This window comes from Aplysia californica, unplaced genomic scaffold, assembly GCF_000002075.1.
Source record: "Aplysia californica isolate F4 #8 unplaced genomic scaffold, AplCal3.0 scaffold00126, whole genome shotgun sequence".
Taxonomy (NCBI): Eukaryota; Metazoa; Mollusca; class Gastropoda; order Aplysiida; family Aplysiidae; genus Aplysia; species Aplysia californica.
The window spans coordinates 69,897-84,872 of NW_004797396.1; the positions used below are offsets into that span (position 1 = coordinate 69,897).

General features: G+C 38.1%; 2 protein-coding genes across 3 annotated transcripts in view; one reads left to right on the forward strand and one right to left on the reverse strand.

Annotated features, from left to right (window-relative positions):
* Window positions 1–238: 238 nt before the first annotated feature.
* Window positions 239–8,713, reverse strand: LOC101861884 (bifunctional polynucleotide phosphatase/kinase). The gene is made up of 8 exons (XM_005096312.3): window positions 8,034–8,713; window positions 6,281–6,462; window positions 5,709–5,798; window positions 5,233–5,353; window positions 4,411–4,547; window positions 3,685–3,816; window positions 2,653–2,755; window positions 239–1,502 (listed from the first exon to the last, which is right to left on the reverse strand). The coding sequence occupies exons 1-8, from the start codon at window positions 8,284–8,286 to the stop codon at window positions 1,261–1,263; spliced, it is 1,260 nt and encodes a 419-aa protein (XP_005096369.1). The 5' UTR covers window positions 8,287–8,713; the 3' UTR covers window positions 239–1,260.
* Window positions 8,714–12,197: 3,484 nt separating this feature from the next.
* The window catches only part of LOC101862496 (serine-rich adhesin for platelets), a 45,983-nt gene continuing 43,204 nt past the window's right edge, over window positions 12,198–14,976 (forward strand). The window contains exon 1 of one of the 2 annotated variants that reach the window (XM_013081325.2): window positions 12,198–12,613. The gene's annotated coding sequence lies outside the window, so the exon portion shown is untranslated. The remainder of the gene's footprint in view (window positions 12,614–14,976) is intronic. The other variant, XM_005096315.3, reaches the window with a different exon arrangement.

A 14,976-nucleotide genomic window follows, 5' to 3' on the forward strand; every position in this document is an offset into this window, starting at 1 on the left:
AAAAATGTCCAACAGCACCCAGCAATGTTTGCCCTTAAACTTAGCTGTCAACTCACACTGACAACAGGACGGATTTTGGAGAGATTTACAGCTTGTATATATATATATATAAATGTTTAACTTACAACGCAAGAAAACATGAGTAGCAACAAGCATGAAAAGCAATAGTGTTCATTTAGACTTGGACTAATAAGTACGCAGCACACTCACTGTCATATAAAAACTTTGAGTAACAAGATTTCAAATAAAGTTTTGTATCATCTTTAAGGTAGTGGCAAGATATTTCGATTCATTCTTTTTCTTAAAATTTTCACAAATGTTTTCACAGGTTCATATCACAGGAATACAAATAAATGTATGCATACATGTAACAAGAAATGGCAAATATGCCTGCAATCACAGTTCATCTTCAAATACATTTCAGGCTACTTACTCACTTTTATTTTTTCATCCGCTCTTACATTAACCAATAAAGCTTGCCATAGAGCTTATATAAAAGTTGTTTCAAGAAGTAACTACAACTTCAGGGTTCAGCAGCAGAGTTCTGTGCTCCAAGCAAGATTGGAGTTCCATTCTCACACAAAGAACCCCGGTCACTTTGTCATCTCACTTGTCACTTACTTTATTCATTGTTATTCAGGGGTTTTGTATTCATTATTTCAGAAGCAGTCACTTCGATGAGTGCATGATAAAATATGCTATCAAAACATTTTTATCTCTTCACAAACAAAGTTTAATACTACTGTCAAAAAGATTTAACATGTAACACCAATCTGAGCATATAAATTATGTTCCTTTAAAAAACAAAACAAAGATGGCACAATAAATAATGTGAAGATGTGTAAAAATCATGTTTAAAAAATAAAAACTGAAAATAATCGAAGAATTGCACTAACTTGACAGCACATTAACTAAAATAACTGTATACAAAAAGGATCAATGAGCTGTCATCACATCATTACAAGAACAAACTAGTTTGTTAAGTAATTATCTGCGTATCAGCAACTTGACATGAAGTTTTAAAATGTTTGCACCAACATTAATAAATAAATTTGTTGAGCAGGCAAGCACAATAAATATCAGCATATAATGGAATGTTCAATTGGATAAAATACAAATTCCAATTTAAAACTGAACACAATCAAAAGTCATAATCAGCAAGTGTCTTCATTCATTTAAAACAATAATTTTCTGTTACCAGACTGGCAACTTTTGAAGTAAACTCAAGCCATATAAGTATACTACATGGTTCATAAAAATCTACACAGTCCACTGTTTAAAAAGACGCTCATCTGTTATGCTATCAAAACGAGGTTTGAAATCAACTTTCGTCACAGAGAAGCCTTCTGTAGATTTTGGTTCTTCAAAATTCTTTTTGAACACGTTGTAACCAACATCAGGAACTCTGCGACATTTTCCCTCTGTCTGATTCTGCCTGAACAGGTTCAAGTGGTGGGCCAGATCCAGCGGAGTTTGCAGCCAGAAACACCGACAGGGAATACCTGAACAGAAGGTCAAGAAATTGTCTTTAAGTTTCACCCTTTGCCTCCTGAAGCCACCGTGCCCCTCTGCCTAAGCTCCTGAGCTCCTGAGCGATATGTTACTAACATTCATATGATCATCAAAATCACATTCCACATCCCCCTCAGGGTAGTCCTTGTCATTACCAGCATCTAATTCAGAAATATCTTTAAAAATAATCAGTTATGTCCTGTTTATAAACGCTATTGTCCGTGCATATTTTGGCTCAGGCGGGCTGGGTTGGGGACGGGGTCTCGCTCACTGCTGTACCCGTGGCAAGGCATACGGGCAGTTTTACACATCACCAGTGTACCAGTGGCAAGGGCTCAAAGAGTTAAACCCTATATTGAGTTTTGGATTAGTTGATGTCTTTGAGAGTAAATCTATTTACAGGTGATATAAATAGAAAGGTGGTTGGCGGGGGCTCTGGTGTGGTTTGCTCCTTCTTTCCTATAAAAAAATCTATTTTCATATCTCCCCTCCTTCTTTTTTGTGTTTGTTACTCTCTCGTAACACTTCTAATTTTCGGCACTTATATGAATTTATCGTGTTGCAAGTGCCGTAAAACTCTTACTAAAACTAAACTAAAATAGAAGGGGGTGTCATATGATAAAGTTTCAATTTAATCTTTTAGATTATCTATGGGAATTATTTATTCTTCTAATCACAAACACACAGCTGCTTTCAACCAATGATCAATTTTTATTTTCAATATGGCAGTGACTATACTGTTTGGATTTAGAGCTTCAAGGTTACAGAATAGTAGCTTCTTTGAAAAAGCAAATAAACAGTTGTTCTTTTTCATAATTTCACTGTCCCTTTCACTTCATTTTTTTCCAAATATTGATTAGAGAAAACACATACAAAATAAAACAAAAAGGGATAATAAAAATAAAACAAAAGTACACCGACAAAAACAGAAACCCAAGAACAACAAAGGTCATGTAGGCCTATAACCTCAGTGTTTCAGGCCAAAGGGTTCAATTTGTTTTGTTTTGTTAGGGTAATTTTTTTTTTTAGAGGAATGGTAAACTAGTTTTCAAATCATGTCCAAACAGCACACACATAAAATCTAGGTAAGTAGTGTTTTGTCACCCAAACAGTAATTCTTTTATTTCTAACAATTCCTACCTTTGTCCTTAGCCAACTTGATGAATGGTGCTCTCGCTGAAGCTGACGGATTTGTGTTGTCTACAACGACACTTTTGCCAGATGAAATTGCTTCTTTAGCTACCTGAAATTGAAACAGATGAAAGAAATATTCAAAATTTTCAAAAGAATAGTTCATGGAAAATAAATTCAGCCGCTGTAAATATAACATCCAGAGTGGATAATATTCTTATTCTCTTTGCTTTGACTTTTAATTTCAACTTCTTAAAATTACTGAAAAGTGTTGATGATGAACAATTCCTCTCTTATGATCTCTGTCCAGTTCACCTTCCTCCACTTGTGGCCAAGTTTTGTTCAGTTTTGGGGGTTTTTTCAAATCTCTCTCAACCTCTCTCCTCCATATCATTCTTCATCTTCCTCTATCCCTTTTACCCAAGAGACTCCATCTCACCATCTGTACACTCACACTTGTCACAACTTTCTCCACTGTGTATAACCCTGAGGGTCTATACCCACTAGGCCTACAGTAAAAGAGGCAGAGAGATGTTGACTAAAAGATGAACTGAAGAGTCATGCAAAATTTCTCTGTGGGCAGTTGGCGGGTGCTCTGGTGTGGTTTGCTCCTTCTTTTCTATCAAACATCTATTGACCTTATCGTTCTTTCTCCTTTTTTGTGTTTATTACTCTCTTGTAACACCTCTATCTTCAACAATTATATGACTTTATTGTGTTGCTAGTGCTAGGCCTGTAAAACCCTAACTAAAAGTAAAAACTTTTTAAATAATTGTCTGAAAAAAAAAGAGCCCAATGTGATGCACAGTGAGCTGTAAAGAACTGACTGATTCATGAGCAAAATTTACAGATAAAAACATTTTTGAAATCCATATTAGTGTGTATTAAACTGTGTTTGTTTGTAACAGTAAATTAAAAAGACAGAGCCGATACAAAAGTAAAATTTGCCATTTAGGGAAAGCAAACGAGTCTGAACATTTCTTTTCTTTCTGGTTATTATCAAAAGGTAAACTAACAGAAAATGAAAATTGCCAAATTCACCTTTAAGCATTTTTCAGCAGTACCAAGTGTGTCTCTGTTGACAGCGACGTAGCCATGAGGTTCCAAATATCTCTGACGAAATGTGCTCTTTCCTGAAGCAGGAGGCCCCACCAACATAACAAGTTCTTGAGCCTGTTTAAAATTAAATCAAGCAAAATAAAATCATTTCAGTTTTAGTACAAAGCTTTCCAAGATTGATATTTATTTTTATATGAAGTTTTAGTACAAAGCTTTCCAAGATTGATATTTATTCTATATAATACCCAAGATAATGCAAATGCATTCATTCTACAGTACAACTTTCTTACATAATAATTGGGGGTTTTTAAAACTGTAACAACTGACATTTTTCATGCCAGCTCACGACAAGTAAAAATACATAAGATAGATAAACCCATTCAAAGAAGGTGGGTGTTTTATTTTTCTGCTACTACTACAAAAGATCTCCTTTAAGATCACAGTGGGGCTTTCTTCTACTGTCTGCAATTAAAAAACACAAGTGTTCATAGCTATCAAAAAAGAAGATACAAGTACCGGTATCATCTGGTATGTTTCATAACCACTAATTTTGTACAAGGTACATGTACAAAAAGGTTTTAAACCAAATGCAGTAACCCCAGACAAGTAATTGTATAGATGTAAACTTCTCACAAACAAAGATTTAAAGACAGTCAACCTATCCATTGAAAGTAACTTCTCTAACTCTGCCCAATGTCATTTTCTTACTTTGGAGGCAAACGATGACTTGTCATTAGCCTTTGTGATGGCAGGATTCTTGGCAAGGAAAGCATCGGGATCAAGTGAACCCCAGCTGAATTTGGCCGCTGCTTCATTGTAAAAAAACTCCTCTGGAGTCGAAAATTCTGCAAATAGTGATGAATTTTTAAAATATATCAACTGATAATAAAGATAAGGAAACTCATATATTAAGACATCATAATAAAGAGAAATATTAAGTTGGATTTTGTTTATATATTTTCTAAAAGAACAATAACAAAAGAAACTTATTCTTTCTCTCTATTTTTTACTTCTCATAAAATTAGAACCTCTTATTATGAGCGACAATGTAAGATACACATCCTTCACAGAAAGGGCTTGAAACGCAATTAACTTCAGAGACAAACTTTGAGTCATCAAAAAATTATTCAAGTAACATTTTTTTTATAAACAGACAAAAATAAAACATTAGCTATGACACAGCAAGCATGGTACAGTCAACAACGTGAGAAGACAAGGCCTAGGATGGAAACCCTTAGGAAAGAGGTAAAGAGGAATGCTGAGATCCAACAGGGAACAAAATCTGGAGGCATATCACGGGCATATGGGGCACAGCTGGCTAGAGATAAAGAAGATCTCCCAGAAGAGAGAAAGGTGGAAAGTCCTTTTCGGCAACCTAAACCCAATATCAGGGTGAAAGAAAGAGGCAGAGGAATTAAAGCATGGTACAACTGTGATTCACTAGAAGTGCCTTCACAAGCATCCTTGCTGCTGCCCACCAAGTAAAAAAAAACCCCACATTTTACAGACAAAAATGTGTTTAACACTTACTGACTCCAATATTGGCTGCAAACATGCGGTCACTGCAGGAAAAATCCTTCGGTTTGCCTGGAGCCCATTCTTTCGCACGGCCTGCTGCATCCCCCACATAAATTGACTTTTTCTTGTCAACCTGAGAAATATTGAATTTAACAAAGGATAAGGAACTGTGAATAATTTAGGAACATTAAAAAATTTTTATTCTAAATGTTACAAACACATCCCATGTTTATTATAAACAGTGAACAGATGTACCTATAGAAACCAAAAGCAGCAGTCACCCAGAGAATAATGTTCTTCCAAAAAAACAAACATTCAGAATTAATTTGACTCTCTAAAGTTGTGTAATATTATTTTTTATTAGTTTTGAACACCAAAAAAAATTTGAAGCAACTGCATCGACTACTGTGAAATTTCACATTTTGAATAAAACCTTCTTGACTAAATAAATAAATGACACATTAATTTTCATAACATCCTTTCCTTACCTCAACACCATTGTTGAAATTCTCAACAAAATGGTCCCACATGCAAGAACTTGGCTTTCTGTACTGTGAAGTGCCTGTGCTTGCAAATACCTGGAAACAACACCACAGGAGATCCAGTTGATTGTTTATTGTGAAAGATTAATTCTTAAAGAAAAACAATTTTGGAAGATAAATAAATAGGAGAGTGATGAGTTTTCACATTAGGCTGCCTTTGGTCTTCTGATTTATATTTTATGAATTTCACCATTTCACCAGAGACCATTGCTAGGTCTGTGACATTACTATGAAATCGGTTCAGGGGACATAACTGTGTCGCACTTCAGCAAACCACTCTTTGGATTATTCCCCTTCCCCACAGAAATCTCCATACAATACCAACTTCTCTCAAACTAAAGGCAATATACCAAAAATCTTTACATTATAAAAGTCCACATGCAATAGCACCTCAGAAATAAGAGTAACATGGACAAAAGAATTATTTTCTCACCTTCATCAGTTAATTTATGAATGATATCAGAATATCGTGCTGCTCAATCAATCATTCAAGGAAAACAGTTCCATTAAGAACTCACCAAAACAGGAATCTCCAACTCTTTGATGATAGCTTCAGCTTTGTCTCTGAAGCTTTGGGGCGTCACTTTGCCTTTTTCAATACCAGCTTGATTAGTGAAGAACACAACTCTGTAGCCATCTTTATGCAGTTCTCTCAGCTTCTCTGGGACTTTTTCATCCCAAAATTCCCAATCGTTTGATCCTGATTAAGTGAGAAACAAGGTGCATTTACATGAGTAAAAAGAAATTAATAATTAAAAAAGCAGTATTTGTAGGCCAACATCCAACAAGCCTGAGCTAAATAGGAAAAGCACATGCAAAACTGATGACAGAGTACAACAAAAATTAATGGTAAAATATTTCCATAAGTAGCCCACACATGTATTATCTTTTTTTTTTCCTGTATGGTTTGTTTGATTCTAAGACTAGGCATTAATATTAAAAGTTTTGTCAATCTCAAAAGTCCAAGTTTTTTATCATTGACCTTGTGAATGAAATGATTAGCCTAGATCTAGTCTTGAAATTAAGCCTAAACAAGAGTAATTTCTAGTCTTTATCTCTAATTAATTATCAATTCGTGTAACAGTTAAGATCTTTAGTTTTAGTACGAGTTTTACAGCACTTGCAACACAATAGGTCATAAATTCAAGTGCCAAAGATTAGAGGTGTACAAGAGAGCAACAGACACAAAAAAGAAGGAGGGGAGATCAGGATGATAGATGTTAGATAGGAAAGAAGGAGTATTAATCCACACCAGAGCACCCGCCAATGACCCATAGTTATGATTAATGCAGGTAAAGCAACTGTTCAACTCCCACATTGGGATATATTCGTTTTAAAATCGAGTGGGCCTACTGCTGGTAGCCTCCTGTCTTCTGCTGGAATGCGTACACTTTGAGAAAGTAGCCAACCTCCTAGATCTAGAATCTAAATGACAGTTTGATGCTGGAATGTAATACATTTACAAACAGAGCCACGTGCTGACGTTGATATACTGGTTGATATACTGATCGGACAAGCTAGGTTTAAGTGGTGCTAAACTAGATTGGTACAGATCAGGATATAGATCTAGACACTTCTGGTTATTGGAACATTTTTTTTTTAGACATTGCATTGTAAATAGGCTATTAGGCTACAGGTAGCTAGATCTAGATCTATATATGGCCTTGCAATAAACGAACAGATCTCTAGCGATCTATCTCAAATTGGCATAAATCTATCCCCTGACGAGAGCACGCTGTCCTACCCTTCATGTTCAGTTGATCCAGTCATTGATTTTGTCCGTGGCTACCACTAATAACTGTAACTGCAACACTTTTCAGACCACAATAAATCACGTAATCAAACCCGAGTTTACCATTATCAAAGATGATAGGATTGCAGGCCTATACTAAAACTAGGCTAAGCCTATTATAACTATAAGATCTAGAATCTAGATCTAGGTCTAGATCTAGATCTAGATCTAGTCGCGACCCCATTTTTCTTCCTGATTTGACCCTTGCAACACGAAATATTGTATATCAATCAATCGTCTCGCTTGGACAAATCACAGATTTATTTTGTTTATCGCAATCTGAAAGTGAGTAGAATCTAGATCTAGATCTAGATCTAGATCTAGATCTAGATCTAGCCTAGACCTACATCAAGACTTTTTTACCACGGGTAGAGGAGGGAGGGGGGGGGTAAATCAGATTAGTGCAATGTGAATTGTAGAGTTTGAAATACGTCTTCCTCCAGAGTTCAAAAACTAGACAATACAACAAGTATGCCTACCTATGGCAAATTTCCGTCCACTTGCCGTTTTAATGACGGTGAAGTCAATGTCAAAACCGGCGATTTTTGTCCTTCCCTCGAGACAGTCTGATATGAGAGCCATCAGTGGACACGCCCCCGAGACACCTATGCCTTTACCATCACCAATATCTCTCCACACGAGCCCATCACCAAGCTCCGTTTCTCCACGAGCTTTCTTCGCTTTAGTTTCTGTGTCTGTCACCGCCTTACGTTTTGGCCGACCACCACTCATTGTTGCTAATGAAGTCTTTATGCAGTCGTCTTTGGTTAGGGAATCTGCAAATCAGCACCTCAGTCAGTGGCAGTCCCGGCCAGCATTGAGCATTCTTTTTATTCGGGTCTCCACGAGCTTTCCTGACGTCATCCTGGTGTAAACAGGTTTCCGCGAAGCCGCACGGTGAGGGCAACCCTTATTATTACGTGGTCCATGGTGTTCTGTGACCTCTAAAACGCGCCACCTGGCGGCAATTATAAAGCGATTGCGCAGTTTTCATGACCCCTCGTGGTTCAGTTCAATACGTGGCCAGCTACTGGTTTCGGCTATCTCACTGGTTTCAGGTCTCTGAGTTCGAGGGTTAATATTATTGAGCCCTAATCTTCAAAAATATAAATTGCTATGATCTTCTTCTGAGCTTTACTTCTAAATAGAATTAGAACCAGGGGGCTTTTTAGTTACGGATCTTGACCTACCTGTAATGGTAAAAGTAATTCCATCATGCTTGTGACTGTGTGTGTGTGTGTGTGTCTGTGTGAGAGAGACATAAAGATAAAAAGAGAGAGTGTGTGTGTGAGAGAGAGAGCGAAAGACGGAGAGGATGAGAGAGACATAGAGAGTGTGTGTGTGTGTGTGAGAGAGAGAGAGAGAGAGAGAGAGAGAGAGAGAGAGAGAGAGAGAGAGTAGAGAGCATTCTGAATATATCTTAGCTATTTCTTTGTCCAGGCGGGTGGTTGGAGGACGCCACTGCGGTAGGTCCTGCCAGAGAGTATAAAGTGCTTCATCCTCTCTGGTCCTATTTACTTACTTATCCTCGGTTGTATCTGTCTGTTTTACCTTTTCCCAGCACTAAATGGACTTTATTGTGTCGATGTACTTCTCTTTACTCTCACAAACAAACATCTATGTCCAGCCGAACAGAGCTCTGGCTCCTATCTGCTGAGACTGGACGCCTACAACGATTACCGCATTCATTATCACAATTGTGGGAACGTGATGGGCTTGCTTTTAATTTAGTACCTTCATTAGATCAATAGCATTTAGGTCTAATGTTCAACATCTCTCACCCAGTACGTTCGTAAAAGTAGGCCTAGCCTACAAAAAAAAGAGAGAGAATAACAACTGTTTTAGCGCACTAAACTTTCAGGTACGTTGATTTAAACTTTATTAGAGACTCAATCTCAACCGTTTAAAACAGGTTTAGAGATATTTATTCTAGCGCAAACAGAACGCTTCCACATAGACAAATAAACAGACACAAACATATGTGAAGCACCGTGGTGAAATCAAGCGCTCGTCAAATGAATGGAATCGAAGAAACGGGCATTTTCCCACCAGTTTGGATTTTTTTTTCGAATTTTTATTTTTTGGCTCAACGCCTTTTATGTCCATAAGAAAACACATTCCCATGTGAATTTTACGGAAAACGTAAATTAAAGGCACACAAAATGTGGTCAATTTCAAAGCACTCAAAGGCTATGGAAGTTACCAAACATTGGCAGCCATTTTCTCGCTAATTTAACCCTGAAACCAGGCGACCCTGACGAGCTCCTTCAACCAAAAATATTTCGACTTCTATTCAAGATAGATTGATATTTTTTTCACCAAAGGAAGGCAAGTGAAGAGGCTTTAAGATGATACCAATAACCCCATTTGCTCAAATATTGACGAGTGCCTGATTCCACCGCATCGTGGCACATATATAGATTCATAAATACGACCATTCAAACAAAAATCAAACTTTTCTTAAGAAAGGAAAAGAAAAGACGAGAAATCGAAGGTACTTTTTGTTTATTTCTTTGTTAGATCGTATATAAATGCTTCAAGTGTTAAAGCCTCGAGGAAAAAAAAGAGCAACTGTTCGCTGTCGGATAAAGATTGTTTCAAAGAACCGCTACACAAATATGGTGCGTGCTATCCAAGTGCTTCTACTATTCCTAGTTCATAAAACGTGTCTCGCTCGATATAAACAAACTTCATTAGTCGGTCAAAGAAACAAGTAGCCTATAAAACAAACCATTTATCAACTAACAAATTTATAAATAGATACTTTGAAGACAGAATTTAGGAATAGATAAATGAATCTGTGAATGAATGATGCCTAATTCCAAGATATATAGGCTAATTACAGTTTCGTGTCAAGTCACTATTTTCAGCACCTCCTTAGCCATTGTAAAGCGATTAAAAAAAAAAAGTTTTGTTCCTTTCAAGTTTTAATTTTCGGTACACATATCACAGACATTAATCTGTGTTACTCTAGCTTCGAGGGGAAGCTAAGCGTTCAGACCAACAAACGGAAAAATAATAGCAATTACTAATAAGCAAAAAAAAAGAAAAAACACTCCCCCCCCCTACCCCCCCCCCCCCCACCAAAAACAACAACAACACAAGTCCATACACATGTACACAATTAAAATAATCTGTTTCTTCTAGTCATACAGAGAATCTTAATCCAGTGACTCCATAATGTCCAAGCGCCAGGTCTGTATTTATATGATTGTCGATTGTATCGTAATTCCTTCAAAAGTGTTGCTAGAATGTGAATCAGGAAATACATTTTTGACGCATTATGTACAATATGGTCTAAAGAAATGTACGGGCGGTGTACAATATGTATCTGTTCTTGGTAAGTCGACAAAGGTGACCCGGACTGTTGTACTTGCTTGAAAAAATTATGTAAGTTTGTATTATAAGTTCCTGAGCATGTGTGTCTTGGAATGATGTACACATGCATGATATTCTTAGCAGATTATGATGTGGTTGTGGTTTTTTTTTTTAGAAACATGGAGAAAGGGGGGCAGGGTGCAAACAGCTCCCAACGTCCACTAGTGTAGTACACCAGAGAGAGAGAGAGAGAGAGAGAGAGAGAGAGAGAGAGAGAGAGAGAGAGAGAGAGAGAGAGAAAGATGGGATGATCCACCCCGGGGCGGTGCTACTGACTGAAGTGTCTTTAGGCCAATCCCAAAGGGGGGGGGGGGGGGGGGGGCATTAACCATGTTCTTATGCACAGTAGAATTGTAAATGGGCTGATTCATCAATGTCATGCTCATAACTGTGCCTGAACTGCAACAGGGAACTAATGCTTTCTCTTTCCTAATCCTTACTATCGCCATTTTCCTCTACTTCTTTTGTAGGTTTATCACACTCTTGTGACCCGCTATTTCCGGGGTGCAGACTTTGTGCTGTTGAAGCTAGAGAGGTGAGCAGAGTAAGCCTGATTCCGTAAGGACTTCGTCTGTTGACATCCACTCCTTGGTGCTCATATGACTTTATGCAGTTGCGAGCGTCGTAAAACTTCTACTAAAACTTAACTTAAAGAAGACAGATAAATGGACGGGGGGTGGTGGGCACGCCAACCAATACATGTGTGCGCTGTTAACAACAAGATTGCGAGAATATACTTTGAACAAAACAAACGCATGCTTGTGGGCGTGTGAGATTGGGTTTTTTTTTGTTTTGATTTTTTTTTTGGGGGGGGGGGGGGTGCCACACTGCGTGAAAATTTTGACAAGTTTCGTCAGCCTACGAAATGATAACAATATGCTGTATTCATATGGCGCATATCCATGCTATACAGTGTTCCCTCGATGCGTTTTACAACTATTATACAGCGATAAATGGGAAAATACAGTTGGTTATTGGAATGCACATTGACACACACACACACATGCGTTAAATAAACACACAGAAACACACACGAATACACACGTAAACGGTATAGGCCTAGATCTGTTAAAGAAATAGGAGCCGGAGGGATAGGAGGGGGAAAGAGCGAGTGAGGTAGAAGGAGAGATATAGAGAGACAGAGAGCAAGAAAGAGGGAGCGAGCGAACGAGAAAGAGTGAGTGAGAGAGTGAGAGTGTGTGTGTGTGTGTGTGAGAGAGAGAGAGAGAGAGAGAGAGAGAGAGAGAGAGAGAGAGAGAGAGAGTTTTTTGTATTTTGAATTCAGTTTGCTTCAGATAAGCGGAAACGGTGAAGTTTGGCTTTTTTTCTCGCTTTTCCTTTCAGTGTATTCAACCTAGGACATTTTAATGCTAAATACAGACAACTATTATACACTGTAAAACTGCGTATTTTCTTTCTATTCGAAAGCCGTTTTGCAAGAAAAACAGAACACAGAATGCGTTCATTTGACAGTCCTGCTTGGCCTGCCCACCTAAGTTCTGTTGGTCCCGCTAAAAAAACATTACTCGCGCGTCCTCCAATCTCTTGCCTCACTCCCTCCCAGAATTCTGCTGGCTATTGCGCATGCGTTTTAGAATCATTGCAAATGGCGGCACTTGTTATTGTTCCATGGCGTTTGTGATACATGGGAATTTATAACGATTTTTGGACACCTCCAAAGGTAAATTCATCAGGACGAATGGATAGACTCAAGTAAACATTTCCGCCTGTGTCTTGATTCAAGCACTGTGTCCCCAGTGCCGATTTTGTCCCTGATTAGCGTACTCGCGTAACGAGGGCTTTTCCGGCCATGGCTGCAAATTTTGCCAGCAAGGCCCAAGCTCGGGTAGCTCCATGCACAAATGGAACAGAGTGATATTTAACCCCACGCTCTGTGTTTGCCATAGGTCTGGTTTTGTACGTTTTTAACATTTCATTTGATTCCACACTAGTGCGCTTCATGAGATGAGCCAGCATATTTTGCTTTTGAATTTTGGGACTCTTCGTGGTGACCCATTTTGTTGACTGCGGTAAAAATGGCTGTCACATTGACTTGCTGGATGCCGAAACGCAAGATGGACTTTCGTTTATAATCGTAAAATTCCATCTAATTGCCGTGCACCTTTTTCTAAATTATTACTACCCATAGAAATGTATACAGAAGCGTACTACATGTTAAGTGTGTACTTGCAAGTGCACTTTTAAGTCTAAGGTTTGCTTGAACTTCTTACTTTCATGTGTGTGGTGTGTCAAAAGCAAGCTACTGAAACTGAAAGACAAGATATTTTTTAGGTTGGGCCTAGAATCTAGGCTAAATGATTAGCCTATTATGGGTTAGAGTGAGTGATCCATCAGTTCCTTGTTTTCACAAACTTAGGTTTGATCAAAGACAGTCTAAATTTTGATGTTTGTCTGTTGATGTGTTCAGTGTTTATCGGTACCACCATCCATTATTTAGATCTGCTAGCCCAGCAATTCAGCCTGGGCCAGTCCTTCAGGTCAGGCTATTTCAAAGTGTATTTTGACATGACTATGACATTTGATTGAGACCTATGGTCAGAATATTTTTTTAAAACTGTAAATGTGTGCTTAACCAAAGGAAATCTGTAGCCTATGTAATCTAGAATCTAGATTTTCAAGTCCCCACTTCTCAGTTAAACTTATTTTTAGACTGAGGCTGAGATGTGAACTAAGTTTCGAGAATCAAATCCATACATGATAATGATAATAATGGTGAGCGGGGCATGGGACTCGGTGGTTAGATTGATGCTTACCACCTTTCTAATTTTTACTGCACATGTGCTTTTGTCTTTTACTTTCTTCTTTTCTTTGGGATACACAGGTGGTGTGAGATTATTTTTTAGGGCTACACTAGATCTATGCTGTTGGTAACCGGTCATTTCGTCACACGGTCATCTCATCACATCCCAATTATATAAGGCCACCTCTCAGGCGAGTCTTGTGGCTATTCTCACCCGGTGCGCGTTCACCAAATTTTGCGTTCACCCTAAACCACAGAATTCTACACTGTGAGAAAAAATTGTAGAATTCTGTGCCATGAACAAACGTTCCATTACAACTGTAGCCTACTAAAAGCGTACAATTTTGTCTGTGGGCAGTGGAGAGAGAGAGAGAAAGAGAGAGAGGAGTAGCGCGAGAATTTCCGGGCAAAACAAAATGGCGACCCGCGTAGTTCGGCTCGATTCGAAAAGTTAAATAGCCGTAGCATCTTTTTAGACAACCAAATTAATTTACTTTTGTGTTTTAACATCATTTTTTAACTTTGTTTTGGTCAATTTGATCGTCCACACCGATAGACAGTATTCAGAAAGAGACAGAGAGAGAAAGAAGAGGGGAGGAGTTGATCTTGCGAGAACTTCCGGGCGGGTGAGAATAGCCACTTTCTTTTATATAATTATATGTGACGAAATGAATTTTGAAATAAGGCAGAAACAATGAGTGGTAAAGAGTTAGTAAGGTTTTATTTGCAAGTAGAGGTCTAGCTTTTAGCAAAGGAAGTGGCTATTCTCACCCCGGGTGAGAATAAAAATAGGCCGATAAAAATACGATCGACCTCTCACCCCGAGTGAGACTTGCCAGCGTTGGCTATTCTCACCCAGTGTGAAACTTGAAGACCTTTTTTTCTTAATTTCTGAATACTGTCTATCGGTGTGGATGATCAAATTGACAAAAACCAAGAAAAAAATGATGTTATAGATCTAGATCTAGGTAAAAAATAAACTTTGGTCGTCTAAAAAGATACTATGATGGCTATTTCACTTTTAGAATCGAGCCAAACTAAGACTAAGGGGGTCGCCATTTTGTTTTGCGCGGAAGTTCTCACTACTCCTTCTCTTTCTCTCTCTTTCTGAATACTTGTCTATCCGTGTGGACCATCAAATTGTCAAAAACAAAGAAAATAGTGATGTTATAGCACAAAACTAAATTAATTTGGTCGTCTACAAAGATGCTACGGCTATTTCACTTTTCGAATCGAGCCGAACTACGCGGGTCGCCAATCTGTTTTGCCCGCAAGTTTTCGCT